General features: G+C 51.2%; 9 protein-coding genes across 9 annotated transcripts; 4 read left to right on the top strand and 5 right to left on the bottom strand.

The window, feature by feature from the left end:
• Nucleotides 1–152: 152 nt before the first annotated feature.
• ONS95_013934 (uncharacterized protein) lies at nt 153–1,331 on the bottom strand (the record flags this gene model as incomplete). The annotated part of the gene is made up of 5 exons (XM_058507584.1): nt 153–654; nt 713–860; nt 919–1,050; nt 1,172–1,192; nt 1,241–1,331. The coding sequence occupies 5 exons, from the start codon at nt 1,329–1,331 to the stop codon at nt 153–155; spliced, it is 894 nt and encodes a 297-aa protein (XP_058356754.1).
• A 180-nt stretch (nt 1,332–1,511) lies between these two features.
• Nucleotides 1,512–4,657, bottom strand: ONS95_013933 (uncharacterized protein). The gene is made up of 2 exons (XM_058507583.1): nt 2,176–4,657; nt 1,512–2,126 (listed from the first exon to the last, which is right to left on the bottom strand). Exons 1-2 carry the CDS (start codon nt 3,828–3,830, stop codon nt 1,802–1,804), a joined length of 1,980 nt encoding a protein of 659 aa, XP_058356753.1. The 5' UTR covers nt 3,831–4,657; the 3' UTR covers nt 1,512–1,801.
• Nucleotides 4,658–6,012: 1,355 nt separating this feature from the next.
• ONS95_013932 (uncharacterized protein) lies at nt 6,013–7,371 on the top strand (the record flags this gene model as incomplete). Its single annotated transcript, XM_058507582.1, has 1 exon — nt 6,013–7,371. The coding sequence occupies one exon, from the start codon at nt 6,013–6,015 to the stop codon at nt 7,369–7,371; it is 1,359 nt and encodes a 452-aa protein (XP_058356752.1).
• Nucleotides 7,372–7,987: 616 nt separating this feature from the next.
• UBP2 (ubiquitin-specific protease ubp2) lies at nt 7,988–12,137 on the bottom strand (the record flags this gene model as incomplete). Its single annotated transcript, XM_058507581.1, has 5 exons — nt 12,018–12,137; nt 11,182–11,963; nt 10,415–11,131; nt 9,815–10,361; nt 7,988–9,771 (listed from the first exon to the last, which is right to left on the bottom strand). Exons 1-5 carry the CDS (start codon nt 12,040–12,042, stop codon nt 7,988–7,990), a joined length of 3,855 nt encoding a protein of 1,284 aa, XP_058356751.1. The 5' UTR covers nt 12,043–12,137.
• Nucleotides 12,138–12,902: 765 nt separating this feature from the next.
• ONS95_013930 (uncharacterized protein) lies at nt 12,903–13,637 on the top strand (the record flags this gene model as incomplete). Its single annotated transcript, XM_058507580.1, has 4 exons — nt 12,903–13,080; nt 13,135–13,254; nt 13,309–13,503; nt 13,555–13,637. 4 exons carry the CDS (start codon nt 12,903–12,905, stop codon nt 13,635–13,637), a joined length of 576 nt encoding a protein of 191 aa, XP_058356750.1.
• Nucleotides 13,638–14,989: 1,352 nt separating this feature from the next.
• Nucleotides 14,990–16,251, top strand: ONS95_013929 (uncharacterized protein; the record flags this gene model as incomplete). Its single annotated transcript, XM_058507579.1, has 3 exons — nt 14,990–15,244; nt 15,292–15,999; nt 16,048–16,251. 3 exons carry the CDS (start codon nt 14,990–14,992, stop codon nt 16,249–16,251), a joined length of 1,167 nt encoding a protein of 388 aa, XP_058356749.1.
• A 376-nt stretch (nt 16,252–16,627) lies between these two features.
• Nucleotides 16,628–17,086, bottom strand: ONS95_013928 (uncharacterized protein; the record flags this gene model as incomplete). Its single annotated transcript, XM_058507578.1, has 1 exon — nt 16,628–17,086. One exon carries the CDS (start codon nt 17,084–17,086, stop codon nt 16,628–16,630), a length of 459 nt encoding a protein of 152 aa, XP_058356748.1.
• Nucleotides 17,087–17,633: 547 nt separating this feature from the next.
• ONS95_013927 (uncharacterized protein) lies at nt 17,634–19,592 on the top strand (the record flags this gene model as incomplete). Its single annotated transcript, XM_058507577.1, has 5 exons — nt 17,634–17,664; nt 17,914–18,266; nt 18,317–18,689; nt 18,737–19,334; nt 19,382–19,592. The coding sequence occupies 5 exons, from the start codon at nt 17,634–17,636 to the stop codon at nt 19,590–19,592; spliced, it is 1,566 nt and encodes a 521-aa protein (XP_058356747.1).
• Nucleotides 19,593–19,919: 327 nt separating this feature from the next.
• On the bottom strand, nt 19,920–24,382 carry ONS95_013926 (uncharacterized protein). The gene has a single exon (XM_058507576.1). The coding sequence runs from the start codon at nt 22,471–22,473 to the stop codon at nt 20,455–20,457; it is 2,019 nt and encodes a 672-aa protein (XP_058356746.1). The 5' UTR covers nt 22,474–24,382; the 3' UTR covers nt 19,920–20,454.
• Between the last annotated feature and the right edge of the window lie 1,551 nt (nt 24,383–25,933).

Below are 25,933 nucleotides of genomic sequence, written 5' to 3'. Positions count from 1 at the left end.
CTGTGTAATGGCAAAGCTCTGTACATTTGATGCCCGTTTTGAGAGACTTATACGATTCAATATCACGACTCCATTCATCCATGTGTCTAGACTCCCAACGCCGTGCTTCATGCAGAAGTCTATATAGCCCATAATCCGCTTCCCTCCAACCATCAAATGTATTTCTTCTCCGGATCCAACCTATCCATCAAATCGATGCTCTTCTCATACATAGTAAAAACGATCCCACCACTTAACATTAATCTCACCAGCCTCGGCAATGCACCACTCCAAAATGTTAATATTCCCTCATTCTTCGCAATCAGTGCCGCACACGCAAAGCTGTTCTTATACAAACTCCTTGCCTCAATACTCTGCATCCGAGTCTTAATCGTATCAAGCGGCTGGGTGACGTAGACGGTAATGAGGCCGGCAATTCCGCCGATTCCAAACGTAGCCATTGTTCCTAACTTCTCACCTGGCGCCGTGTATGATTGTGCGAGCTGGCGGAGGAAGGTGTACGATCCGAATCGTGTTGCGCTGTTCGCTGCTTGCCGGGCTGTGGTTGGGACGAATCCTTGGAAGAATCCTCGGATGCCACGCTCGCGGGCGATGATAGGGACGGCGTGGAGGAAGCCTCGCATTCGAGGGTTGGCCCTCTTCCGGTCATCGATTCTGCAAACCATTAGATACTAGTACCGGTAGGTGAGTGAATCTGGGGTAGGCTGCAGACAATGTGGTCTTGATGCTCTCAAACGGCGTGACAGCGAGTAAAGACTCCGTAACGCCTGCTCCAAAACCGGCAATAACAGTCCTTGGACCTGATATCTTGCCATCTGCATCCTGTAACATAGATTTATACTGATCGAAAGCCACGAATCCTTCAATACTGTCAGAGACGGAGATCCCGAGAAATTAGGACTAGCATCGAAGGCATACGGATTCCAGCTTTTAGCGAATTGCCAATGATCAATGTTGTACATCCTGCATACCAGGCTTTGCCAAACGGTGGCCAGGGTAGCTTCTGTCCATCTGCTAATCTGCGGTTCAATTGTGTTCGAGTCTTTGCAACTGCGAGAACCCATCAGCCAAGTTCACGCTGCCTTACCCTCCCTATTCGCAGATTCTGAAACATCCAAATATACGATACATTCGTTGCAACGGTCCGAGTCGTTCTGATATCAAGACGTACATTCAGCAGGATAAGTAATAGCTACACAACAAGTTAATAGAGCTCTGATAATTCATAGCTGGGACATACCAATCTCAACCGCTCCGGCAGTAGACCCAGCGAGAATCGAGCGCAAAGCGCTAGGTCTCTCCTTCTTCTTTTCTGGCTGTGCAGTCGCCATTGTGAGAATTGAGAGGCTGTAGAAGGGTGTATTGTTGTGTTTGGATATGACAGTGTCCTTGGCAAGCTTAAGTCACCAATGCCGGTGCCGCTTTAGAAATTCTGGGGTAGCTTGGCTTGGGTGCTACCAGTCAACCACCGAACAAAGGTGAAGTACTACAGAGTTCCGATATATATTTACGGCTTAAAATTTGGGGTTTCTTGTCCTCGGATCTGCACTAATTCAGTTTCATTTGTCGATCCTGTGCGTCTCCTTGTGGGTAATATAGTGCACATCTTGCAAATGTCGTCAATTCTCTCTTATGCTCCTTTTCCCTCCTCGCAATGCAGAGTGAAGCAAATTATTATACATAAAAACGAATACTTGTCCAGTCTCTCTTATGCATCAAACGCAACCACTAAACGCCAGCCAAATTTACAACACCATAATCAAATCCTCGCAATTCAGGCATCCAGACCCAAAACAACGCCTCACTGGTTGAAGACCATAGGGGTTGATCCAAGGTTGCTTGGAGCACTAGCCAAATGAGGCATGCTTCCATAACCTCCAGGCATGGAAGCCATTGATCCCATCTTCTCTCGCTCGAGTTTCTCTTGCTCCATACGTGCACGATCGGCCTTGGTGATTCGGGGCTTGCGAGTTGTCGATCCGCCTCGAGATCCAGGACCATGTGCGGGTAGACCGTTTGGACGAACAGGTATTGTACCATTGAGGAGGAGAGCAGCGCCCCGGCCGCCTGATACACGGCCTCCCCGACTGCCACGACCACGGCCACGTTTTGGTGCACCATCGGCCCTGATGAATTGTTAGTAAAGTCCTGCTTAACACTGCATCTCGAACATACCGTGTCTCCAGCGTGGGCTTCTCTCCCTCTGGGACAAGGGGTCCAGAGTACACGAAGAAACCGTCGTTTGTAGCAGCAGCTTGCTCCTCCCACAGGAGTTCGGTGTCGTCGACGAAGCCATCATCTTTATCATACTCGTCTTCCTTCATCTTCCTCTTCTTCGGAACCTTCTTGCCTCCATCGGTTCCAGTTCGTCCGTCACTCATACCACCCATCTCGATATTGCTCCCTTCGCCTTCCGCTTCAGAATCAAGTGACATCTCGTCTCCGCTGTCCTTGTTCGAGCCATTGCGCTCGAGAGCAGCTCCAGCAGCAGCTACGCGTGCCAATCGATCACGTTGCGCAGCCAAGCGGGGGTGCAGCGCATCCCATCCATACTGCTCTTCGGCCAGACGAGTAAAGTTGATGTATTTGTTGACCTCTCCGTTCATAGGAATCTTGAGGATGACGGTTGGAGCACGGAATTCCGTTCCATCTGCTGGGCCACCACCACCAATACCCATAAGGCCAGACCCTGGCAGTGGAGGTGGCGCTGGAAAGATCTCTTTATCTTTCTCCTTTGGCTCTTTGACTTTGTGAGGCTTTGGAGATGCTGCCGTCGAAGAAGTTGCAGTACTGGTAGGGCCAATCTTCTTTGAGATCGTTGAGGGAGCGTTTTGCATGGCAGGGAAGACTTCTGGTTTTCTTGAACCCAGAGTAGCAGGGCCGGGTTGTGGAGCAAGAGAAGGCTCAACTTGAGCGCCAGGGCCCATTCTGTTGACAGTCGGGGATGGCGGTACAGACGAAGGGCCGTCACTTTGGTGCAGTCGAGATTGCTGTTGTTGATAGAACGATTGTGTGGCGATAGAAGGTGACGTTAGGGCGTGATTCGGCGGGTCGACAAGGCTGGAGATGGAAGGCGATGCGCTCGCACGATTGATGGAATGGGCGTGACTCGGAGAGGTCTGGGGATTTCCGTAAGGGGGGTGAGTAACGACCGTTTCCCGAACGGGATCATAGTTCGATCGAATGGGATCGTAGTTCTGACCGCTAGTGCGCATAGCTTGTTGCTGTATGTGTTGTTGAGGTGGAGGCTGTTGGTGGGGAGGAGAATGCTGCGGAGGTGGAGCGTTGAAGAACGACTGTATGGGCCGTTGCTGTATATCTTCATGTTTTCCGGATTGGGAAGCTAGAACCGGAACATGAAAATTGGGCGGGGCCTCGGGATGGGGCGGCTGCTGCGGCCGGATGTCGTTAGCGAACCTAATATCGAGCTGAGTCGAACCATCAGGATTCGTCGTCCGCTTTCTTCGCTGGACAGGTGCATTGGGATCTTTCGGTCGGCGCTGCTTTCTGACTTTGGGAGCGTCGGTATTGGTGGCCGAGCTGTCTGCATTGGCCTTCGGCTTGTTGGTGGATCCTGGCTTCCGACCGGGTTTCTTGCGGGGCGGCTTCTGATCAGCCGGGCCAAGTGCAGCACCTGGCGGATTGACGGTGATGCTGGAATTGTTTGCTGAGTTGTTATTATTATGATTATTACTGTTGTTGTTGTTGTATTCATTCTGGAATTGCGCAGACGGAGATGCTGCCTCCGGACTAGATCGTGGTGGTGATGAAAGGTCGCTGGGTGAAACACTTCGAGCCCCGTCCTGGGTCCGACGGCGTTCAGCGGCCATGGTAAAGGGCGATTTGGCCTCTGGAGGGACAAATACTGAGAATTATTAGCCGCAGGTATTCGAGACCATGAGGAGACCTGAGAGAGGCGTCGAGATGCAGGCGATGCAGTTGTTGATTTGGGGGCCTGTGGCGGGCGAGGCGAAACGTGACGGCAATCGGGCGGTTCGTGGTGACTTCTGAATAGCTTCAGAGGACGGACGACACGACGAACACGAAGGTCAAGACCGCGCGACTGCAGGATGCAGGATGCAGGGCAGTATTAGGCCTTCTACAGCGGGAGACGGCAAAAGTCGCAGTGCTGGAATCGAATGGCGGTGTTTGAAGGTCGTGGTCGATGCAGGATGTTACAATATCGATGAAAGCATCGAATTGCAGTATTGCGGAGATGTGCAGTTGTGGTTGTAAAAAAGAGAAAAAGGGTGTCGTGTCGTGTTGGGCGGGAAGGAGGGAAGATATGAAGGGAAGGGAAGGGGAGGGAAGGGAAGGGAGCGGACGTGGACGTGGACGTGCCAGTTTGGGCCTCACTCATAACGATTGTGAGAACGAACTGGAACTGGCTGGCGGATGTCGAGACTACTAGGAACATACAAGCGACGACGCTCCTTGGTAGTGGTAGGAGGTAGGGTAGAGGGAGAGGGAAAGGGAGAGGGAAAAGTGGTAGGTACAGTAGAGTAGGTACTTACTGTATAGAAGGTAGAGGTAATTTCACATTCTAAGGTACCAAGTCGGGAAGGGCAAAGAACGACGGGTGCACATCCCACATCCCACATCTCATCTTCAGGGCAGCCGGGCAGGGCAGGGCAGGGCAGGGCAGGGCAGGGCAGGGGGAGCAAGGGGAGGAGGGTAGAGGGTAGAGGTGAGAGGGGAGAGGGGAGAGGGGAGAGGGGAGAGGGGAGAGGAAAGGTTAAGGAAACCAGAGCGTCCAAGTCAAGTAGGTTCCTGGCTCCTCAGGCATCGGCTTCGTCTGCACGTCTGCCCATGACAGTGGTAGGCACCTTAGCTAGGTACTTTCGTACTCTCGTACTGTATGGCCGGCAAGGAGAGCAGCCTAAGGTAGCTAGGTAAGGTACCTCATCAGGTCCTCCGTCCTACAGTATTCATCAGAGCAGAGGTGCAGGTGGACAAGGGTAAGTCAACCGACCGCCCGGATGGCTGGCTGGCAGGAATGGACCGGCACGGTGAACGAATAAATGCGGCGCCACGTTTGATCCAGCATGGACGACAACCCAGGAGGTACTATAGCACCGGAGGACACCAGTATCGGGCGTATTACATTATATCTGAGACTCTGAGAGGTGAGCGGTGAAGTGGCTCGTGGGCATGCAAGGATGGATGGACAGTACATCGTTACGAGGTCTGCTATGGTTGCTTGTACAATAGCTAGTGTGTTTGGACCAGGGCCAGATTCTGGAGGAAGTCTGGGATGGAAAGGTCGACATGTAGATTACGTTGGGTCGATATGCCTTCTGGGAGAGTTGAGCACAACACCCGTGCGAGTATGGGAGCTAACCGGCTGCTAATTGCAGACCAGCGCCCGCAGCTGTCACTTATCCACGAAGGCAGTAGTACAGTAGTACAGTAGTCTGCGAGAAAAGCACTGCCGGGTGTGGGTCTGGGCCCGGCTCCATCTGACGGGGACTCGACGAAAATGCAGTACTGTAGTGGAATACGATAAACTTGATGTGACACGGTCAATCAATCTTCGTAACCAATGACAGCGCAGGCTCCCCAGCAAGTCCCAACCGGCCTCCAAACAAGAACGTCAGCCTTGAGATCGCCACGCCCCCGGCATGTGCGATTTTGATATCAGGCCATGTATAGCTTATATCGGTTCTTAGCATCGCCACGTATCCTCCGGGAATTTATACAATATGTGAAAAGTGGCTACAAACATTGTGAACATCAAACGAGGAGCCCTGCTCTCCGCGATGCATGATTAGCAAGGAAGGCTGTTGATTTGGATGTCGTTTGTCTTCTCGGCTAGTGAGGCTACAGTAGAGGCTAATTAATGCCTTGAGGTATGTATCGATCGAACTTATGCAAGGCTACCACGACCACAAGCGTGGAAGCCAGGGGTCCACTAGCGTCCCTGCATCGGCTAACCACAAGTTTACGACGGCTCAAAGAGGCGGCAGCCTGACCTCCTCCCCAGACTGCAACAGCAATATTTCGCAACCAACCATGGATCTGCGAGGGCAGAGGTTCGAGATAGACCTCTCTGATGATGATGATGAGCAGCCCAACGCCAGCTCGCAGATCCCTCAAAATGCTTTCCCATCAATATCCTCTCCCTTTGTCGGGGATGTCAAGGAACGCGAAATCGCCGGCCCTCCGTCTGCACCCAAGATGAAAAGCACACATACCGGCTTCCCCGAGCACAAGAAGCGCACAAGAATATCGGCATTCAAGCAGCAGAGAACTGGGTCTGCGAAGCCTGTGGTCGCAGATACTGCAAATACTTTTGCGTCGCGGCAGTCGCCGGCTAATGCTTCTTCACTGACGCAGAACAATTTCAGCATGGATGAAGAAAGGCGGCGCATTGACGAAGAGAATAGACAGAGGCTGGCCGCCATGTCTGCAGAAGAGATTGAAGAGGAGCGGAACGAACTTATGGCTGGGCTGAATCCCGTCTTACTCGAGATGCTGCTCAAGCGATCGAATCTGGATGAAGGCAGAGGCGACACAGGGATCGATCCTCCTGCAGCGATAGTGGAGGAGCAAGAGAACTCCAAAGAGAACGAAGATCCAACCAGGTTAGAAGACAGATCACACAGAGATATAGAAAGTATGCCAGCTCCCAAACCAGTAGGGAAACGGATTGACCCATCCAAATCGGTGCGCTTCGAAGGAGACGACGACAGCGAACCTTCCCAGCCCGTGAACCTCCAACCTGCATCGTCAGCTCCTAACGACCCCTTGCCCCCCCATATCCACCCGACAATGCACTTCCCAAACGCCCCTTCCATCCCAGAGCTCGATCCCTCAGACCCCTCCTTCCTCGAAAACCTCCACGCAAAATACTTCCCCGACCTCCCCGCTGATCCCTCAAAACTCGCTTGGATGGCACCCATCCCCACACATGGCTCTATCGCAGACCAGGAATCTCCTTACTATCCTTCTAGTCAGGGTCTTTCCGCGTCAGCGCTCCGTTTCGATTTCAGAGGCGGCTTGCTACCCCCTAGGATTGCCAGGGCCGTGCCGGTAACGAAGGGTCTTCATCATCATGGAGAAGCACCAGAGGCGGCGGGCTATACGGTTCCTGAACTGGCGAGACTCGCGAGGTCTGCGTTTCCTGCACAGAGGTGTATGGCATTCCAGACGTTAGGGAGATTATTGTATAGATTGGGGCGAGGGGAGTGGGGAGGTCCGGACAGTGAGATTACAAAAGGGCTGTGGCAATGTGTTGAAGGGGGAAAGGTTATGGATACTTTGGAGGAAGCTGCTGGTGCCGAGGGTGGGCATCAGGGTAGCAAGGCGTACGCTGTAGAGGCTATTTGGTTGTGGCAGAAGGGCGGTGGGAAAGTGATGAAGGCGTTTTAAAGCGTAAATGACATGTTGAAATGGTACCACGAGATTGTCTGTCTAGTGGAAATCACAGCATGATTCTTGCTGCGATCCCCAGCGCACGGCATCATCCAGCGAAGTCAATACTTGGGGATCACGTGAGATTATCGTGCCTCGTATCCTGCTGGTGCTGTGAGGATGTGTGTCAGTGCTGGGGGCACCGTAAAAGTTTGAGTGCTTGAAGCGGTTGATGCCAGCATTTCTGTCATTCTTCGTACGAATCGATCTTGAAATTGCTAGGGCTTGATTTAGCTTACCAGCTATGTTTTGACATGTCAAAGAGAGCCTAGGTCATGATCTGCGTGGAATCACATCTGCCCAAGAATAGTCGGGAGATTGTGTATAGTAGGGTTCCGATTCACTGAAAGCACCTCTCTATATCTGTAATGTGTACCTGTATGCGAGCATCCTGCTTCCTCCCATAATCAAAGTACATGCAGGAATAGGATGGGATATCATCGCTGAGTAGTTCGTTCTTTTCTTCCCTTCATTCATATCATTCGTTCACGCCACGCCGTTTCTCCCTGCTGAGGACGACATCTCGATAGAGACACTTTCCCTTCGCTGTCACGTACTTGCACCGTCCATATCTCTACCAAGTGTTTCCGTTTGCATCGAGAGCTTGCTCATTCGTAATACCCCACTCGTTGACTGGAGGCTTCGGTCGAAGTGGTCGGGGTTTGACATGCTCAATATGTCGTACGTCCTCGCCTTCCTCGTCAACCTCGTTCACAATACCATCCATTTGTCCATTCCAGGTATTTAACTCAATTGGGACCTCCTGCACTTCTCTGAATACAGCATCCACTAGGTCCCGTAACCTCTGTGTCTTGACGTACACAAGATAATAGGGCGTACCTTCCGCAGAACCTGTCTGATCGAAGATTCTGCGGCGATCCCTCACTTCTGAGACGTGTTCATCGTTGTATTCGCGCCATATGTCATGCTCGAAGTCGTAAATGTAGACCCAATAGTGACCACCCCCGGCTTCACCGCGATGAATGAAGACGGAATGCAGCTTGTATTCGTGCTCACGCATGTCAGTAAACTGCTCCTTGAGGCTCTTCTTAAGAGCGCTGACGTGCTTGCTGATCTCCTCCAGCTCCTCGGCCACTTGGGAGATCCGATCCTCCAGGGCGTCAGGAAGCTCGGGAGCGATTTCGATTCCATCTATCTCTTCTTCTTGAAGCGCTTTGATGTAGTCCTTCACCGCAAGAAGAGCATCCGGGATATTGACTTCTTCCTTGCTATTTTTCAAAGCTTCCTGTCTGGCTTCTAATAAGCGGAGCTGAGACTTCCACTTCCATGTCTCTCGACGGCGTCGCATGATGACAGATTCGGGATCATCGGTAGCGACATATCTGTCCATGTAGAGGGTTTCGGGGAAAGCGACCGGCGTGCGATTCTTGTAGGAGGTTTGCCGCACAGGGTCGAAATCAGTCCGTTGAATCTGAATTTGAAGTATTTCAGGAAGCTTGCTGATCGAGAAATGTTGCGGGCACTTCTTGTTCTCGACTTCTACATACTGCTCATCGTAGATAACATCAATTGCTTCGTAGAGGTCCCGAACATCGCCTTCCTTGCCTGGGAAAGCAATGATAGTAGGCCAGGCTTCCACCTTGGTCTCTGTAGTATGTCCTTTTTCGGTGTACGTGGTATTTGTGCCGAAGAAGGTGTCTCTGATCACATCGATTTGCTCTCCAGACCCTTCCTCGAAGCTGGTTGGCTTGATAGCACACTGCAACCGATAGGTAACATTGCCGATAACCTCGGTCACATCTTGCTGTGTTCCAAATCTCCAAAGCTCATCGTCGGCCGCGAGGTCTTTGTTGTCATGTGTAGAAATGACAAGTCCGGATTTGTTACGTGGGGGAATTGGAGGAGGCTTCTCAGGTGGAGATGATGGCTTCACTATCTCATCATCATCGCCGCCACCGTTGACCATCACGGCGTCGGCGTCGGCGTCTGTGCCTGTGTCTGAGAGAGGTGTATGGGCTACTGGCACAGCGGTGGAGTTCTTGTCCTCACTGGCCGAAACCTGGTCCATGTCTACAAGCGTGGCCTCACTGCTGTCGTCACGGGTCTCCACGTCATCACTCGGGTTGTCAACCATCTCAATATCGTCCTCAGGTGTCTTCGAAGATGACGGCGGGGTCAGAGGTGCCGGAGGCAGGTGAGGGCCGAATGCAGGGGCTCCTATGATCGAGGCGATATTTGGCGGACCGGAGGGGCTGCTGATGGATTTGCGTCGCTCGAGAAATTCTCCTTGCTTCTCGGAGCTGAATATCGTCAACTCGGCCAATTCCTTCGTAGGTTTGACGGAGCGCGTTGATGCCGTCTTGAGATTCTCAAAGAGGTTGTGAAGTTCACCAACGACTGGGAGGTTAGCATGTTACATGCAGATAGCTGAGTCACTCACATTTCTGCGCCTTTATAATTTCTGACTTGTCAACAATGCGACCACCAACTCGCTTTATCTTCAGGTTATCTTCACTAAGGGTCATGCGATGCTTCTCGAAATCCATAACCATTTCCCGTACGGGCTTGATGGTGTAGTAGTATTGGAGCAAGCTATTCAGGTAGCAGGTGTTTCCGATATTGTCGAGGCCCACTGGTTCTGCTGTACTAGCGTGCACAACCGCATTAGGATCATCGAGTTTTCTCAGCAAGAAGATGCTGTCGCGGTGCAGGGCAATGGTGCGCAGAGCTTCAGCAAAACTGTCCTTGGATCCAGATGGTGCTCCACTTGAAAGACTTTGATAGTATGTAAGCACTGTCTCGTCGGGGAGATTTGGCCCAGAGGTTCCGATCTGTAAACGATTATATGCTTCACTGACGTCCAATGCAAATGCCCCATTCCCAGACTCCATCTGCGCCGCCGCTCTTTGAAGGGTAAGATCCTCTGGCCGTTGGTTGGCGATCACTCGCAACGCGCGTGCAACCCTCGCTTTGTCCCCATCCAGTGCCTATACAGTTACAGGATCAGCTTAGTATCTCGGGAAATGATGCTTGAGCTTACCATCGCAATCGCAGCAGCTTCAATGCTGTCAGAAGCAGTGGTAGCTGTCACGTCCAAGAACTCAAGGGCTTCTTCGAAAGACATTGTGTTGTCATTTCCAAGAGCTTCGATGGCCTCGCTCTTTCGGTGTTTGGCGATGATGAGAAGACAGGCCTTGGCTTCTTCTTTCTGCCGTGGTGCTGAAGCAATACGAGACTTATAAACGCCCATGATGTGGTCATCGCCTTCCTTTGTTGCCGGATCTAAGCCGAAAAATTTAAAGGAATCTTCCAGTTGCTTCAATCCATACTCGCCCAAAGAAACGGCCATTGTCACCTTCATCTGGAGGTCCGGACTTCCGCGGCCCTTTGCGAGATCCTCCAAGCAATCGAAGTAGTATGGTTTGTTTGCCGGATCACATGAGCACTGTCGATCATAAGCCCAACTGAGATATTCGTCGTTGAAGGTCTCGACAGCTCCTAGGCTCTTGTAGTATGGGTGCTCTTCCGAGACGAGATCAATAGTTCTGGATCTTGTCGGATAATCAAAGTAGCCGAGACTCCTCTCAATGTCCTTCAGTGCCGGAACTGGTCTGATCATAACTCTCATATATGCAGGGTTCTGTTCCGACAGCGGTAGATTCTGCATCAGGACATCGATCTCAAAGATGACATCTTCAAAAAACGTGATGTTATCACTTGTCACGACAGGCAGTTGCCAGAATCCATTCGTACCCTCCTGTAGAATCTTGTCAACTTGGTCCAGATTTCAGCAGATTCCTGGCTTACCTCGGGTGCTTCAGCAGGCTCTTCGATCTCTGTGAACCCGAGAGTCTCGAAGAGGTCGTTACACTCAGTTCCAAAAGCCATGACGAACTTCTTGTTCCGCTTCGCAATTTTCTTGAGGCTGGCCGAATCTTTGGCGTCCTTAGCATCAGTGAGATACGACCGCAGGTACCACAGAGACGAAACAGGTCCAACTGGCGCGATCCCCTGATATCTCGCAGGATCCCGAGCGATTTCTTTCCGGCCTCGCGCCTCAAGTTTCTGTCTGTCGGTGATCATGTCCACAAGGGATTTACCAAGTCGCGGTGATGATATCCGAATTTCTAGAACCGCGGGACAATTCGACCCGGAACATGCCCATCGATGGCCCTCAATCAGGTGGTCATACTTATTGATGCCAAACCTCTCCCTAAACTCCTTGCCAGATATAGACTCTTGAAGTAGAAAGTGGTGCAAGGGGCTGTCCTTGTCCGACCGTCTGCACGGTATCTGGAAGTCGTTCTGTCGCGTGTAGTCCACATTGATCATGAAATGAAGTCGGCATTTATTACAGTATGTTGCAACCGAATATGAGGTTCCAGCGTCTGGTTGCTCGTCGTTGGATGCCGGGGCCCGTGTTTGCTCCTTTCTCATGAGAGCATGCCGGCATGCATGAGGATGTGGCGCATCCCAAAGCCCTTTCCTCCATTTCGGCGCCGGGTCTGCCAGTAGATTCTTGCTATAATTCTTCTTCGGATCATAGTTGAGGAGATCAAGGATGAGTCGGGGGGCAGTCTTTCCTGGAGCTGGCCTCAGCGTTAGTTATCTTATAGAGGATCGGGTATGGGAGGGATGCAAACCTGGCCCAGGTGGTGGTCTATCCATAACTGCTATTCATGTAAGTATCTTTGCGTGAATTTTTAGATACTCGATTCCAGTTCGTTCAGACCTCCCCGTTTCAGCCTCAAGCTCGGTGTTGCTTGCAATACCTGTGGAAATGATGGCAGTGCCCAGCTAGGTTCCCGTGCGTTGAGAGTAGACGCCGCGCGGTCCAACCGGATGTCCAGCGGTGAAGCAGCTACTGAATGGTGGATAGATCAGATCAACTCCAGCGTCCAGGTGTAGAGAGATACCATGTACAGAGTTGCTTTTGTGACCTTTGATGCTCAGCCTTCCCGTCCGCCGCGCCCGCCGCCTCGGAGTACTGAACTACTGCTTGGTCCCCTTGTTTGCAGTGCCGGGACAGCGGCGAAAAGCAGTGGAAATCCGGGGCGTCGACTCGAATGTGCAGTGGAGAACGGCGTCCTCTCAAGGTCATTCGCAAGCTCCAACGCTGTGGTGTCACATCGAAGGTGCAGACAGGAATGCCATAGGAGATGCTGTAGAGATGCGGATCACAAGCGAACGAAGGTGATAGTGCCCTGGATATGGGATGCTTCAGCGGCAGATGAGTTCAAGATTCAGATTTTGCGTGCCCCTGCGTTGCGCAGACGTGATCGCGTCGAAACTTACAAGATCCCTATCTGCCTGATAAAGCTCAGCGCAGCTCACAAGTGGTAGCTTTCTGCATCAAGACAGTTTTGGTAGGGTAGGTAGGAACCTATCGAAGAATGCTGCCTAAAAGAGCTTAACTCCGATCTAGAGGGAACTTCCGCGATCCGAGCTTCGACACCAGCAACCTCAAAGTCAACGACCACTGCCCCGACCGGACCCATCAGATCAATCGTCCAGCTGCTGCACTCAACATGGCACCAGCAGATGAGCAATACCACCCCAAAGATGCTGTGAAGGCGGCCATCAATGGCACGATGATTACGGGCGCCGCTGGGGGGCTGGTCTCCGCGATCCAGAATACCTTGACCAAAAGGAACGTGAGCCCGTGGGGAGTGTTCACGAAGACAGGAGGCACAATTGCTGTGTTCGGTAGGTTTTAAAGGATTGCCTCGAACTGGATTGCCTTGTCTGACAGTACTTCAGCTGCCGTGGGAGGCACATACGAGTTCACCAGATTTGCATCGGCCAACCTGCGAGAGAAGGACGATAGCTTGAACACAGCACTGGGAGGATTTCTGGCTGGATCTGTGTTGGGACTGAGATGTGCGTACATCGAGAGAATCTCTAGGTGAGGGCGATGCTAATCTATTGCGATAGTTGGCTCGACACCAGCAGTTCTAGGATTCGGGGCTCTGACTGCTGTGGTTCTCGGTGCATACGACTATACAGGTGGAGCTTTGACTGGATACAGGAAAGACCCAGAGATGGACGAGTTCGACCGGAAAGAAGCTCTCAGGAGGAACCGCAGACGGCCAATTGATCAAACAATTTCGGAACTTGGCGAGGGACGAGGTACTGGACTTCTCCTGCGAGATCTATATCCACAACTAACGGTTGCTCTAGGGATCTATGCTCCAGGCTACGATGAGAGGAGGAGAGAGAGAATCAAGGAGAAGTATGGAATTGAAGTGCCTGCAAAATCATAGACGTTTCTTGGGGGGCTCAGTTGAGAAGTGGTTCCGGACTGTATTGTACATAGGAATATTGGTTTTCATTTCAAGTCCTTCTGCTTGGTGTACTTTGTCATGTTACATCAAATGGGAGACTAGTGTCCTCTCTGTTGTTGTTACTACTTACAGAACGTGGTTCCAGATGCGAGAGGAGAACAACTACTCGCTAACCCATGTCAAGTGGGGAGCTTCCATGTTTTTTTCTGATGCCCGTGTCCTACTGCTGGGGTGCTCAATACCTCGAAGAATTTTGTTGTTGGTGCTTGGAGCAGGTATTTGCTCTCTATTTCGTACACTCATGCGCAAGCTGTACTTGTGTCGAAGAAGAATGCGATTTTGAAAGCAGGACATAGTACTGCGAGAATGATGGGGAAACCTGTGACATCCATATCCAAGAAGTGATTACCGAAGATAAGCATTTCATAGATACTTTCGTTCACTACAAGTCCTGTCGGCCTGTATCTCTAACTTCCACGCAGAACGCTTTGTCGTATGGACGACATTTGAGAAGATTGTGCCCAGCATGCTTAATCAAGTAATCAATCCGCTTGAAGAATTGCTCAATTGAGTTTGTTTCAGGAATGAAAAGTTTCGTTCGTCCCACGGCCCTCAACAGCATGTGCTGGTACCTTAACTTAAGGTAGGCATGCGTTACCCATTGTATCATGAGAGACAGCTCTAAATGGTCAGCATGAAGCCTAGGACTCAGATCCCCCGAGAATGGAAAGAGAAGAAGAGAAGAAAATAGAATGTCGCCACCACTTCACAGCAATGAAATACCTATTAGGTAGACATCTATCCTGGATAATGAATGCTACGCTATCACGTGATGTTAACTTGGAGGAACATGGACCTAGGTAGGTACTTTTAAGGTAGGTAGGTATCTTGGCAGTACTACCCCGCAATACAAGGCGCGTATATTCCCCACGTTTTGAAGTCAAGATCAACATTCACAGAAGATTCTGACCCGCACTTTTGGATTCCTTCGCAGAAATAAGTAGCAATTGTCTCATCTAGCCGCTGCGGCTTTAGTGGGCGTCTTACTGCTGCAGCAGAGCCGGGGAAAGTCTCTTTGAGGTTGTTTCTTGCCTTCCTACAAAGTCCCTCACGTCCCTTAAGACTGGTGCATTAGCCCCGTGCTTCCTACCCAGCCACTGACGACATCAAACTGGCTTGATAGTCTTGACAAGCCCCACGACTTCTTATATTCCAACGGTCCTCGGCAATTTCATAGTATCGAGACACATACTGTACACCCACCGCAACTGGTACCACCTCCCTCCGAGACAAGACATCCGTCCGTCCGTGTAATGGTTCTCGACGAAAAGATGGAGTTACCCGTGGCACCCGTCCAGCCCTCCACAATCTCCCAGTCGGATATCAATCAGCGGTTCTATCGTCACTTCCAAGCGGAATGCACAGAACTCCAGGAGCAGATTGCACAGCTTGAAAACTACAGCCTGGTTGGAGGAGAGAAGCAAGATGCCATTGACCATGTGAACTCTGGAATCACTAGGCTCTCGAACGAAGTCTCCGATGCATCAGGCTTTGTTCCAGCCTACGATCAAAGAATTTACTCACAGGTAAGCCCCAACCAAGTATTGCAATGTCTCCTTTAACCTTGCATTAGGCTATCAAGGCTTTAGAAGAGAAGCTCCAAGAGGCTCGCACCAAATTTGCGCCCAAGCCAAGATTCCAGTTCAAACAGCAGAAAAACAACTCTGCGATATCCCTCACTGATGCAGCTGAGCTCGCTCAAGAAAAGCGACTCAAAGCCCCAGGATTTGGCCAGAGCCTCCTCTCATCCAACGAATCTTCTCTTGTTACCACGCCAGCACATCTCAAGACTCCACCTAGTGAAGCCACTTCCAAGGACACCCTTGGCGACCTCCCCTCATTTCCTAAAAACTACAACGAAGAGATGACGAAAGCACCAGCAGGCCCTATTCGAAAGCCAAGTTTCTCCCAAGCAACGAACGTTAACATTTCAGGTCACAATCGTTTCCACATCATCCTCCCTTCGTCCGCATCTCGTGCAACTGCCTCTGGCTCTCTTACCAAGTTGAATGGGTGTATCGTTGATATGTCTGTCCCGACCGCTAATGGCGCACCCTTTGCCGGGCTTGCCCTTCAGAGCATCAAGAACTCACTGATCATCGCTGGGCATGTCGCCGGGGCTGCCCATGTCACTGGAGTTGAAGGCAGTATCATTGTCGTGGCATCCAGACAGGTTCGGATGCATGATTGCAAGAATGTAGACATTTATCTACATTGTGCCAGCCATCCTATCATTGAAGATTGTAGCAACATTCGCTTCTCTCCAATTCCCGAGTGCTATGTAAGTCAAAATTTCACTTAATGTGCTTCTAACACTGATATCATTCAGATGACAACTCAAGAGACGCCAGTTCAAAACCAATGGGACCAGGTCGATGACTTCAAGTGGCTCAAGGCAGAGCACAGTCCAAATTGGAGCATACTGCCAGAGGACGAGAAGCTGAAGGGAGAGGTTTGGACCGACGTAATTCCAGGAGGCCCGGGAGTTGGACTTGAGGATATCTTGAAAAGGATCAACCTTCCTGGAAGGTAGAACGACGAAGACTGATGATAAGATGAATACATGAATTCTAGTTCTTGTGTCCTCACCATAACATGTACGACAGCGTCAGATCTGGGCATTACTACCGTTGGCAGTGGAGGCTTATAGCGATCTTCCAGCAAAACACATATGCCATTGACATCTCAGTGACGTCGTCCATCGCCTAGACTTTACATGTGGAGCCACTTCACCTCACGTGTGGACACTCTTCCCACCCTCCATCCTGGTCCAGTAGTACGGCAGAACATGTCCAGGAGACTGACCTGTTCTTAGTAGGAGCTCCCCAGTTGCCTTTCTGATTGCCTAAATAGGCACATGTTGCTGCTCAAAGGAGCATCGAGTATGCATCTGTCAAGCCAAAGCCCATTCAGGCCTCCATAGCATCTGCAGTCCTATGGTTTTCCCTCACCTCCCTCTCTCTCTTGATGTCCAACCCGGCTTCTCTCAGCTGTTCGAGTATCTTCCTTTGCTTCCCTATTCTCTCCTCTAACGCCATCATCTCTTCCTCTTGCTCCTTGACACTCCTCTCCATATCCGGCAACTCCTTCACCAGTCCCCTCGCCTTCTGTAGCTTATGCTTAATGCCGTCTGTTGCTGCAGGAATGTCTTTGATACCGAGCGGCCCAGTGCTAGAGGTGATCTGTGAGGGCGACGCTGCTGGCGGTGAGCCGGCGGTGGATGCGCCTGAGGTGCTTGAGGGTGTTTGGAGGCGCGAGAGGATTTGACTGAGGACGGGGAGCGTGTCGATCGAGTCGGGGGAGAGGCCGTCGGCCAGGTTTATGAGTGAGGCGGCCGGTTGGGATGTTGTCTGGGGAGTGAACGTCATTTTGGCTGTTGTCTAATGGTGATGGAGGGGCGGATAGATAGATTTGCTAGTTTTATGCGAACTCGGGAGGTCACAATGCGCTTCGAAATATCATTCCTCGTCGCGGTTCGAATTTCGTATTTGCTATGTGCCAAGCAATCAATCGATGTAGGCAGTTGGCAGCCTGGTGAGTGGAGTAATTGAAGACAGCCCAGTCCCGTCCCGTCCAGCCCAGTCCAAGCCAGCCTTATCGCGCCGATTGACAGAAATCTGTTGGAGGGGCAGGAAGAAAAGCAAAACACCACACCCCACTACAGCTTGTCTCAACGTCCAACCCCTCTATTGCCTCGCCTTGCCCCTCCTCTCTTTGCGAAAGAAAAAAGATACGCCCTCACAGCTTCTTCATTCTCTGCAAGGTTGCAGTGACTCTCAAAGACCTCAATTCCTGTCCAATTCATTCATTGTCAGCACCCCCCCCCCCTGACGGAGCGGGTCTATTTTTAATTACAGTTCCCCGACGGGACACCTAACATCGATCATATAGCCTGCGAAACGGACGCTCGCCAAAATGGTCAAGGTTGAGAATAAAGCGGTGCTGAGTATGTCCTCTCAAAGTTTCCACGTATCCTCAACTTGATTTCCTTATGTATACCACCAACACCCTCTCCTCGATATTGCAGAGCAGATATGTCCGCTTCCGCATCTTCCCCAACCAGTTCGGCTTCGAAGGCCAAAGGCACTGTGCCCGTACCACCGCAAATCAAGAAAAAGCCCGATTACATTCTGGCTCTCCTCTACTGCCTCGTGTACCTGGAGCTTTCATGGCTGATTGTTATGGTCTGGCGTAGTTGTCATTGATGGTTGGGGAATCCCCAGCGAGTCATCGCCGAAGGATGGAGACGCAATTGCGGCCGCCGAGACCCCGGTGATGGATGCTTTCGCGAAGAACGCAGACGGCTACACCGAGCTTGAGGCTTCCTCCCTGGCCGTTGGACTTCCTGAGGGTTTGATGGGAAATTCCGAGGTCGGCCATCTGAACATTGGTGCTGGACGTGTGGTGTGGCAAGATGTGGTCCGAATCGATCAAACCATCAAAAACAACGAGTTGAACAAGAACGACGTTATCATGAAGACTTTCAATGCGGCTAAAAATGGCACTGGACGTCTGCACTTGGCTGGTTTGATTTCCGACGGCGGTGTTGTAAGTTCATTTCCTCAAAAGAGTCAATTTCGAGGCTGATCAGAGAACAGCACTCCAAACAAGACCATCTCTATGCGCTCTTGAAGCTTGCGAAAGAAGTCGGAATCCCTCACGTATTCATCCACTTTTTTGGCGATGGACGAGACACCGACCCAAAGTCTGGTGCAGGATTTATGCAAGGACTGTTGGACAAGATCGAGGAGATTGGAATTGGTGAAATCGCCTCTGTGGTTGGCAGATACTATGCCATGGACCGCGATAAGCGTTGGGAGCGAATTGAGGTTGGCCTTAACGCCTTGTGCGTTGGTGATGGCGAGGAGAGCACAGATCCCGTCAAGACGATCAAGGAGAGGTATGAGAAAGGGGAGAATGACGAGTTCTTGAAGCCCATCATTGTTGGCGGCAAGGGGGCCCGTATCAAGGGTAAGACTTTCAGATACTTACATTGGGTATCTACTAACATTTTTGAGATGGCGATGAGGTGTTCTTCTTCAACTACCGATCTGACCGTGTCCGCGAGATCACTCAATTGCTCGGAGATTTTGATCGTTCCCCATTGGAGGACTTCCCATACCCAAAGAACATCAACCTCACGACAATGACACAATACAAGCTCGACTACCCCTTCACGATCGCTTTCAAGCCCCAGCACATGGGTAACGTTCTTGCCGAGACCTTGGGTACCCAAGGCGTTAAGCAGGTTCACGTTGCTGAAACCGAAAAGTACGCCCACGTCACGTTCTTCTTCAACGGCGGCGTTGAGAAGGTGTTCCCACTTGAGGAGAGAGACGAATCTCAAGATCTCGTCCCATCTAATAAGAGCGTTGCTACTTATGACTTGGCCCCAGAGATGAGCGCTGCGGGTGTTGCTAAGCAAATGAGCAAGCGGATAAAGGAGGGCAAGTTCGAATTCATCATGAACAACTTTGCTCCGCCTGACATGGTTGGTCACACTGGTGTCTATGATGCAGCTGTTATCGGTGTCGCAACAACCGACAAAGCTATTGGAGCTATTTACGAGACTTGCAAGGAAGAAGGTTACCTGCTATTCATTACTTCAGATCACGGGTAAGTCCTAGGAGGTGAACGTGAGGCCTATCTTTAACAGCATACAGTAACGCCGAAGAAATGAAGTTCCCAGACGGCAAGCCAAAGACTTCACACACCACCAACAAGGTCCCGTTCATCATGGCCAACGCACCCAAGGGCTGGAGCCTGAAGAAGACCGACGGTGTACTCGGTGATGTTGCACCTACAATCCTCGAGGCTATGGGCCTGACCCAACCCGAAGAAATGACTGGCCACAGTCTTCTCATCAAGAGTTAGATCCACCTCGCGTTGCCATTCCTGCGTTGCTGCATTACTAAACACTTGATTTGACATGACCTGTGCATTTCGTACTTCACGCGCCTGCTGAATTTCATAGACTGTGAGCAAGGAAACTAAGTTTGATTTTCGGCAGGCAAAAAACGAGCTCATGAGGATTAATGGTGAAGCGACGACTGTGGATGTTGGGTCTGATGGGAGCTAGGAGGGTGGGATGTGGTGTAGATGCGTCACGACTATCAACAGCAAGACCATTGTCTTTTCCAGGCATACACTTGAAAGACCAGAGGAGACTGTAGCACCGGTATAGATACAGGAGTATACAAATGACTTTCGTCCTATCTCAAGCTACCTGGTACATCACAGCGAGTCCACCCAGTTCCCCTTACTCCCTACAAGGCGACCTCGGCGAAAGTGATATCCGCTCGCTTCAGCGCCTCTCCTCTTAAGTACTGTTTCAAGTGAACCATGAGTACCTCCTCCTAGCGCTCCCCCAGTCCATCAATCCACCTGGTATCCTGCCTGCCCAACGCACGCTTGAAAATCAAAGAAAAGAGTAAATGTAAAAGCCCGTGTACTTGGCCCCCTTATCGCTGCTCTTGAGCTCACCAGACGAGAAGCGATCTCGATCTCCAAATCAAGCCGCGTCATGATCCATAGTCCTATTCAGCCTTCCATCAGTCATTAAAACAGCCCACCCAGTCTTCCTGTACATGCTCAACAGCGAACAAACCAGCCATCTGCCCTTGAATCGGCTCGACCTTGACCTGTCTGTCCTCCCTCCGCTATCTCAATCATGTTTCTGTTTGGAGAAAAGAAGAACAGTTATGACATCTCGCTCACGCAAGGTCCCCTCTCCTCTTCACATCGCCTTCCCAACCCCATTCTTGCTACTCGCCTTACTACTCTGCCTACTCATCGGCCTCTCCTCCCTCACCATATCCTCCAGTCCACTGAGCTTCCCAATTGTATAATCTACGCTCCCACCATTTGAGCTCGCATTTCCTCTCATACTACTGTTCTGACTCGGTCCCAAATCTGGACCGGGATCACCCCAATCACCCAACGAAGACACGCCGCTACTATACTTCGAAGTAAACGTCCCGTTGCTGATGATCCTCTGATTCTGGGCATACGCCGACCCAGAATTGCCTTCCTTGATTCCGTTCAATGGATTGGGGTACAGGCTTGAGTCTCGCGGTTTCCAGAGTTCTGGGCGCTCGAGGTCGAACGGGTCGGAGCGACCCTTACCCTTCCGGACATTGGCTGAGAAGGACGAGAACACCGTGTCACGGTAGCTATCGCGGCTGGGTGCCAGCGAGGACGGGTAACGTGATTGGACTATCGTCGATGGGGGTCGGTTGTACATCGCTGTGGCATTGTTGGCTGTGGTGCTTGCATCGATGGATTGGCCGCGAGAGCGACGGATGTCGGCGATGTAGGTGTTGGATTTGAGGATTGTTGGATCTGGGCGGGAGACTGGGTCAGCGAATGGATTGGTTCTTGGTGTCGGGTCCTCGAAGGGGTTTGCTCCGTTGGCGTTGGGAGGTTTCCATCCTGGTGTGGTTGTGTTGGTTGCTGCGGATGGCTTCTTGGGATCTGCGAATGGATCGTCGCTGGTGTTGAAGTTCAATCCTAGACTTCCTAGCTGCGGCAAGGATCCAGTATTGCCGGCTAGAGAGGCTCTCCTTCTCTCGGCTTGGATCTGGAGATCTCTGTCGTCCATGCCTAGGAGCTGTGAGAAATCAGGTGAATCCGTGGCATTTGCTCGCTTCTCGGTCATGCCGCGTGCAGCGGCAAAAGGATCTGCTGGCTCAGCGTTCCTCCCCCATCCGAAACTCAGTTTCTCTCTCAGACGCTCCCACCAATCTGTTGCCTTCTCCTTGATGCTGGCATGTGCAGGATTCGAGAGCGAAGAGTTGTTCCTGCTGTGTTGTGGGATCGGTCCATCCAAAAATTGGGAATTGCCTCTGTTGAGGTTGACACTGGGAGTATCGCTCCTCTCACGCACTACTTTTGACTTCAAGGATACTCCCACAGCTACGATTCCAGCCTTGAGATCTGATCCCACATCCCGTACTCGACCCGTGCGGTGACCAAACTCGGTTCTCCATTTGTTTCCACGTCCACTGGGTCCTAGGGATCTGTCGTCCGCGTCATAAAAAGAACTTCGTCGTCCTGTGGTTAAGGGTGTGAGAAGTGACTCTCTGGCCTTCCGTTTCCTCCTAAAGAACCAGAACATTAACGCCACTACCGCAATAAAACCCATCGACCCCAGTACTCCTCCGACAACCGGTGCAGGCGTCAGTTTCGGTTGAGAAGATATTCCAGAGCCTGCAGATGACTCCTCTGGCTGGTTTGATGAAGTCGCTAGGATCGGAGGTGACGATGTAGTCCCCGAGGGAACAGTAGAATCAACTCCATTGTTCTCGCCTGTGATTGGTGTTGCGGATGGCGTTACTTCGCTCTGAGCAACTGCCAGTGGCGTACTCGATGAAGTGGTTGGAGTCGTTGATTTGGACGCCGCAATCGCGGAACTGACAACTGGGGCACTCAAAACTGGGCTCTGAACTGGAGTTGTAAGAACAGCAGGGAGCACAGCACTGGAACCGGGAGTACTAGCTACGGATACCGCTGGTGTTGGTGTCGTAGCTGATGGATCTGCTACGGTATTTTGTAGAATTGACGTCGCCAAAGTCGTCGGGACGGCGACGGGAGGGGTCGTCGAAGCAATGACTGCTGTGGTGGTGGTCGGTGGTTGCGCTGCCGCCGCTGTTGCCAAAGATCCTGTCAAGGTCGTGAGAGACCGTGGAACGGCTGTACATCGCTGGCCGTCTATAGTCGTGATTGAAAATCCTGCCGGCAGGTTTGGGCTCGACATGATGATAGAATGAAAAGCGACACCAGTCGCTCCAAGGAGTGTATATCAAAAAGCAAGCAAGAAGAAAGTATCAATCACAGAGGCTCCCAGGCCATCAGTTCTCCACCCCAACCATACTGTTGACGATGTTTGCGAAGGTAAGAAGAACGAAAGGCAAAAGTAAGGTTAGGTCAGGTTGACAGAATGACAATCGGTCAAGCTGGCTGGGAGAACGACAAGGTGGAGCCAGACGAAGAAGCGAAAGCGGGCAGAAACCATGATCTCCATGCTCAAACGCCAGTGTTCTGAAGTGAGTCTGGAGTGGGTGACAATTAATTAAGAAGTGAGGATGTGAGACCGGGGTGGTGGCTGTATTGGGTTTCAGCCCATGGCGCTGAGACGAGATGTGCCGCAAAGGGAGGCCTTTCTCAGGGGTATTTGCTCGCTTAACGAGGGGCATTTGCGGGCTTCAATGCCATGGAACACATGAGGGTTTGATATCAGGCCGCTGCTGGAGCTTCGTGCATGTTATTATAACTGGCATGCCGATATGAATGGCGATCCGGAAGAGCAATCGCACTGCCGCTGTTTGTATATGTGCTCTGTTTTTGCGGAGAGATGTTTGTAGCAGACAGTTGGTCGTCGTGGAGCCCCTGGAGACGACCCGAACTGCCCTGTCTTTACAGAGAACGGCACAGTAAAGAAAAGCGGGGTGGACTCTCCAGAGACGAAAGTTGGCTGGCATGGCCAGTCCAAGCCCCCCTCTATTTCGAACTCCAAGCCGCGCGCGACCACTTGGCGTTTAGCAAAGCATCAAGATCAGATGTCTGGATGTTGGAATTGATGACAGTAATCTTACTTGAACCGGTTTTGGTTGTGAGGACAGAACACTTTTGTTATCCTATCGGCTGCCAATCTAGACACACATGAATTGAGAGGTCCAGGAGATGAGCTTGAGCAGGAGCATTTTGTTATGCTCGGAGGACGAGGAGATTGTGCAGTACCTCCGTACACTTCAAGCATAACCCACCTAGCATAACAGTCGTAAGCCTTGGCATGTGCGGCAACGTTGGTCAACTTTTCATGACTTCAGTCTGACGTATCGTCTGAAGAGCATTGAAGTATCTCATTGAATGTTCCTTGGTGGATGACAGCTTCTTGCCACTTGCACTCGGATGGGCACGAGCCAAACGAGAAAAGACAGATACTGTTTAGAGTCGAAGAACTTGGTGAAGCGCAGAAGTAGCAGTCAGAAATCGAAGCCCAACAAGTATTTCATGCCAATCCCTGTGAACGAGCTTCGAATAGCTGCCTAGTACATGATCGTCATCGCAGCGATTGATTTTGAGCACTTCCCCAGTGATCGTCTTGCCTGTAAGGTTGACTCCAAACTCCAACACAGGTGCTTCACAATCACAATTGCCACCATACTACGGCTGTGACGAAGTTCGTTCTCCATCTATGCTTCACATTACCGGCGCTTTGCCAGGAGTCCAGGACCGAACAGCAGCAAATACCCACCTACCTGGATACCCTCATTGTTGCACGCGGCGACGTGGGTCTTGCAGCTCAATCTTACCGGAACCATCGAGAGTCTTGAGGCTGTTTGTCTGCTAGCATATACCTCCATTTGTCGGGAAAACGACTTGGCATTCTGTTGCATAACGTATGTCCCAACTAAAGACACGCGCTGTGCAGTGAAAAGTCGTAGAGGAAAGTAGAGGAACCCATACCATACGGTCATCTTCGAACCATGAAAGTATGCGGCCAAACGTTGCGTAACTTAGACTTCTAGGTTGTAAACGTGGATCGGGAGATCATGTTAAGGTTAAAACTGTTTTCTTGAAAGCCATGGGAACAGGGCACAAGGCCATAAAGTGCATGCATGCAGGCAAGGCACCCAGTCTGCAAGTCTTGAAACAGCGGAGAGGTTCAAAGCTCGGATGCTGAGACAGCGGAGCTGGCACGAGCCATGCTGTCACCTCATGTCCCCTCCTGTGTGCTGTGCAGAACGGCGCGACGGAGACTACAGAGCGCAGAAGTGGGATAGATTGGAAAGGCGGGTGGGGTGGAAGACGGTTAGAGGACGGGGGAGGCATCTCAGAGCTTCTTGGAGCACTTGCAGGACGGAATACAATACAGTACGTATACGGAGGTAAGTGAGTTTTGCACAATTGGAACCCAGGGTCTGCCACGGTGTAGTAGTAGGTACGGAACAGCGTGCCCTTCATGGGATGGCAGAGCAGATCTGCTTGAAGCTTTGGCGGACGGGATGTCTGCCATCCGAATATGTACGAGTACAGTATGCAGTGCAGTTGGTCTGAAAGGGATTTCTGCCGTTTTTTTGGAGTCTGTGTCAGGGCTGGGATAGGGGCCCTGGCCAAAGGGATCTGCCACCGACGAGGGTAACAAGAAAGGAGACTCGGGAGTCGAGAGAAGGCAGGTGATTACCTTACATACCTTAGAGGCAAAGGCAGGTGCAAATGGACTGTCCCCAGACGGTCTAAGGGCGATTCTCTCTACAGGAACTGTCCTTGATTAAGAATGTTCCTGGGACCGTCTTAGAATAGTTCTTTTCTTAGGGACAGTCTTTACTTCTACCCTTAAGGTAAGAGCTCCCTTGTTCCTTCTTAAAAAGGGAATAAAACTCAAATCCTCCTCACTTTACCTTAATACTTAGTACTTTTCGTGTGAAATCAACTCTCACTTCTAGTTCTTGAGAGTATCTGAATCGATCGATTTAGGAAAAGTTTAATCTAGGTGAGTATCGTGCAGTGCAGCCTTTACTAAGTGTGGCAGAACAAGGCAAATCTAGAATATGTAAAGTTGCAGAGATTCTAAGGCAGTTAGGCAGCAATTTCCTATCGTCCAGGACTAGTACTGTCCCGTCCCTAGGGTAGGAAACCGTCCTAAGGCGGTCCAAGGAACGTTTTCCAGACCAGAGATTTGTTCTTCAAAGAACCCGTCCTAGGAGCGTCACGGGACGGTCCATTTGCCCCTGCCTTTGCCTCTAAGGTATGTGCCAGGTGCCTTATGTTCGCCCCATACAATGATAAATAACAGCGCATTTCGGATTATAATACACATGGGTACCTAGGTACCTAGTTACCTAGAATAGAGTAGAGTAGAGTAGGTGGAGGAGGCTAGATATCCTTCCAGAGACAGATTTACCTCCATGCCCGGGCCGCCAGGTACTCTGTGTGTGTGTGTGTGTGTGTGCGCGCGCGCATGTGTGGTGCGCACCAACTAATGCAGCACCGTTGGCAGGTTGGCAGGTTGGCAGGGTGCCTAGCTAAGTTGGTAGTTCCAGAAGGTAATTTAGACCTCAGTAACTTCGTAAATTACCTCCGCACAGGACAGTACCAGTACCGTACAGCAAAGATCCGGCCCTGTCCCCGGCGCCACGCCATGCTACGCCACGCCGACGCTGACCTCGATTCTAACCGCAACTACCTACCTACTCTGTATCTCCCCTCCTTGC

The sequence above is a fragment of the Cadophora gregata genome, assembly GCF_030347475.1.
Source record: "Cadophora gregata isolate MNR1 chromosome Unknown scaffold_8, whole genome shotgun sequence".
Taxonomy (NCBI): Eukaryota; Fungi; Ascomycota; class Leotiomycetes; order Helotiales; family Ploettnerulaceae; genus Cadophora; species Cadophora gregata.
This window is presented reverse-complemented; position numbering and strand designations above follow the sequence as displayed.

Coding starts and splice junctions, on each gene's coding strand:
- ONS95_013933 (XM_058507583.1), bottom strand. CDS start 3,830: ATGGCCGCTGAACGCCGTCGGACCCAGGACGGGGCTCGAAGTGTTTCA. Junction 2,127..2,175: donor AAGCCCACGCTGGAGACACG/GTATGTTCGAGA, acceptor ACAATTCATCAG/GGCCGATGGTGCACCAAAAC.
- ONS95_013926 (XM_058507576.1), bottom strand. CDS start 22,473: ATGTCGAGCCCAAACCTGCCGGCAGGATTTTCAATCACGACTATAGAC.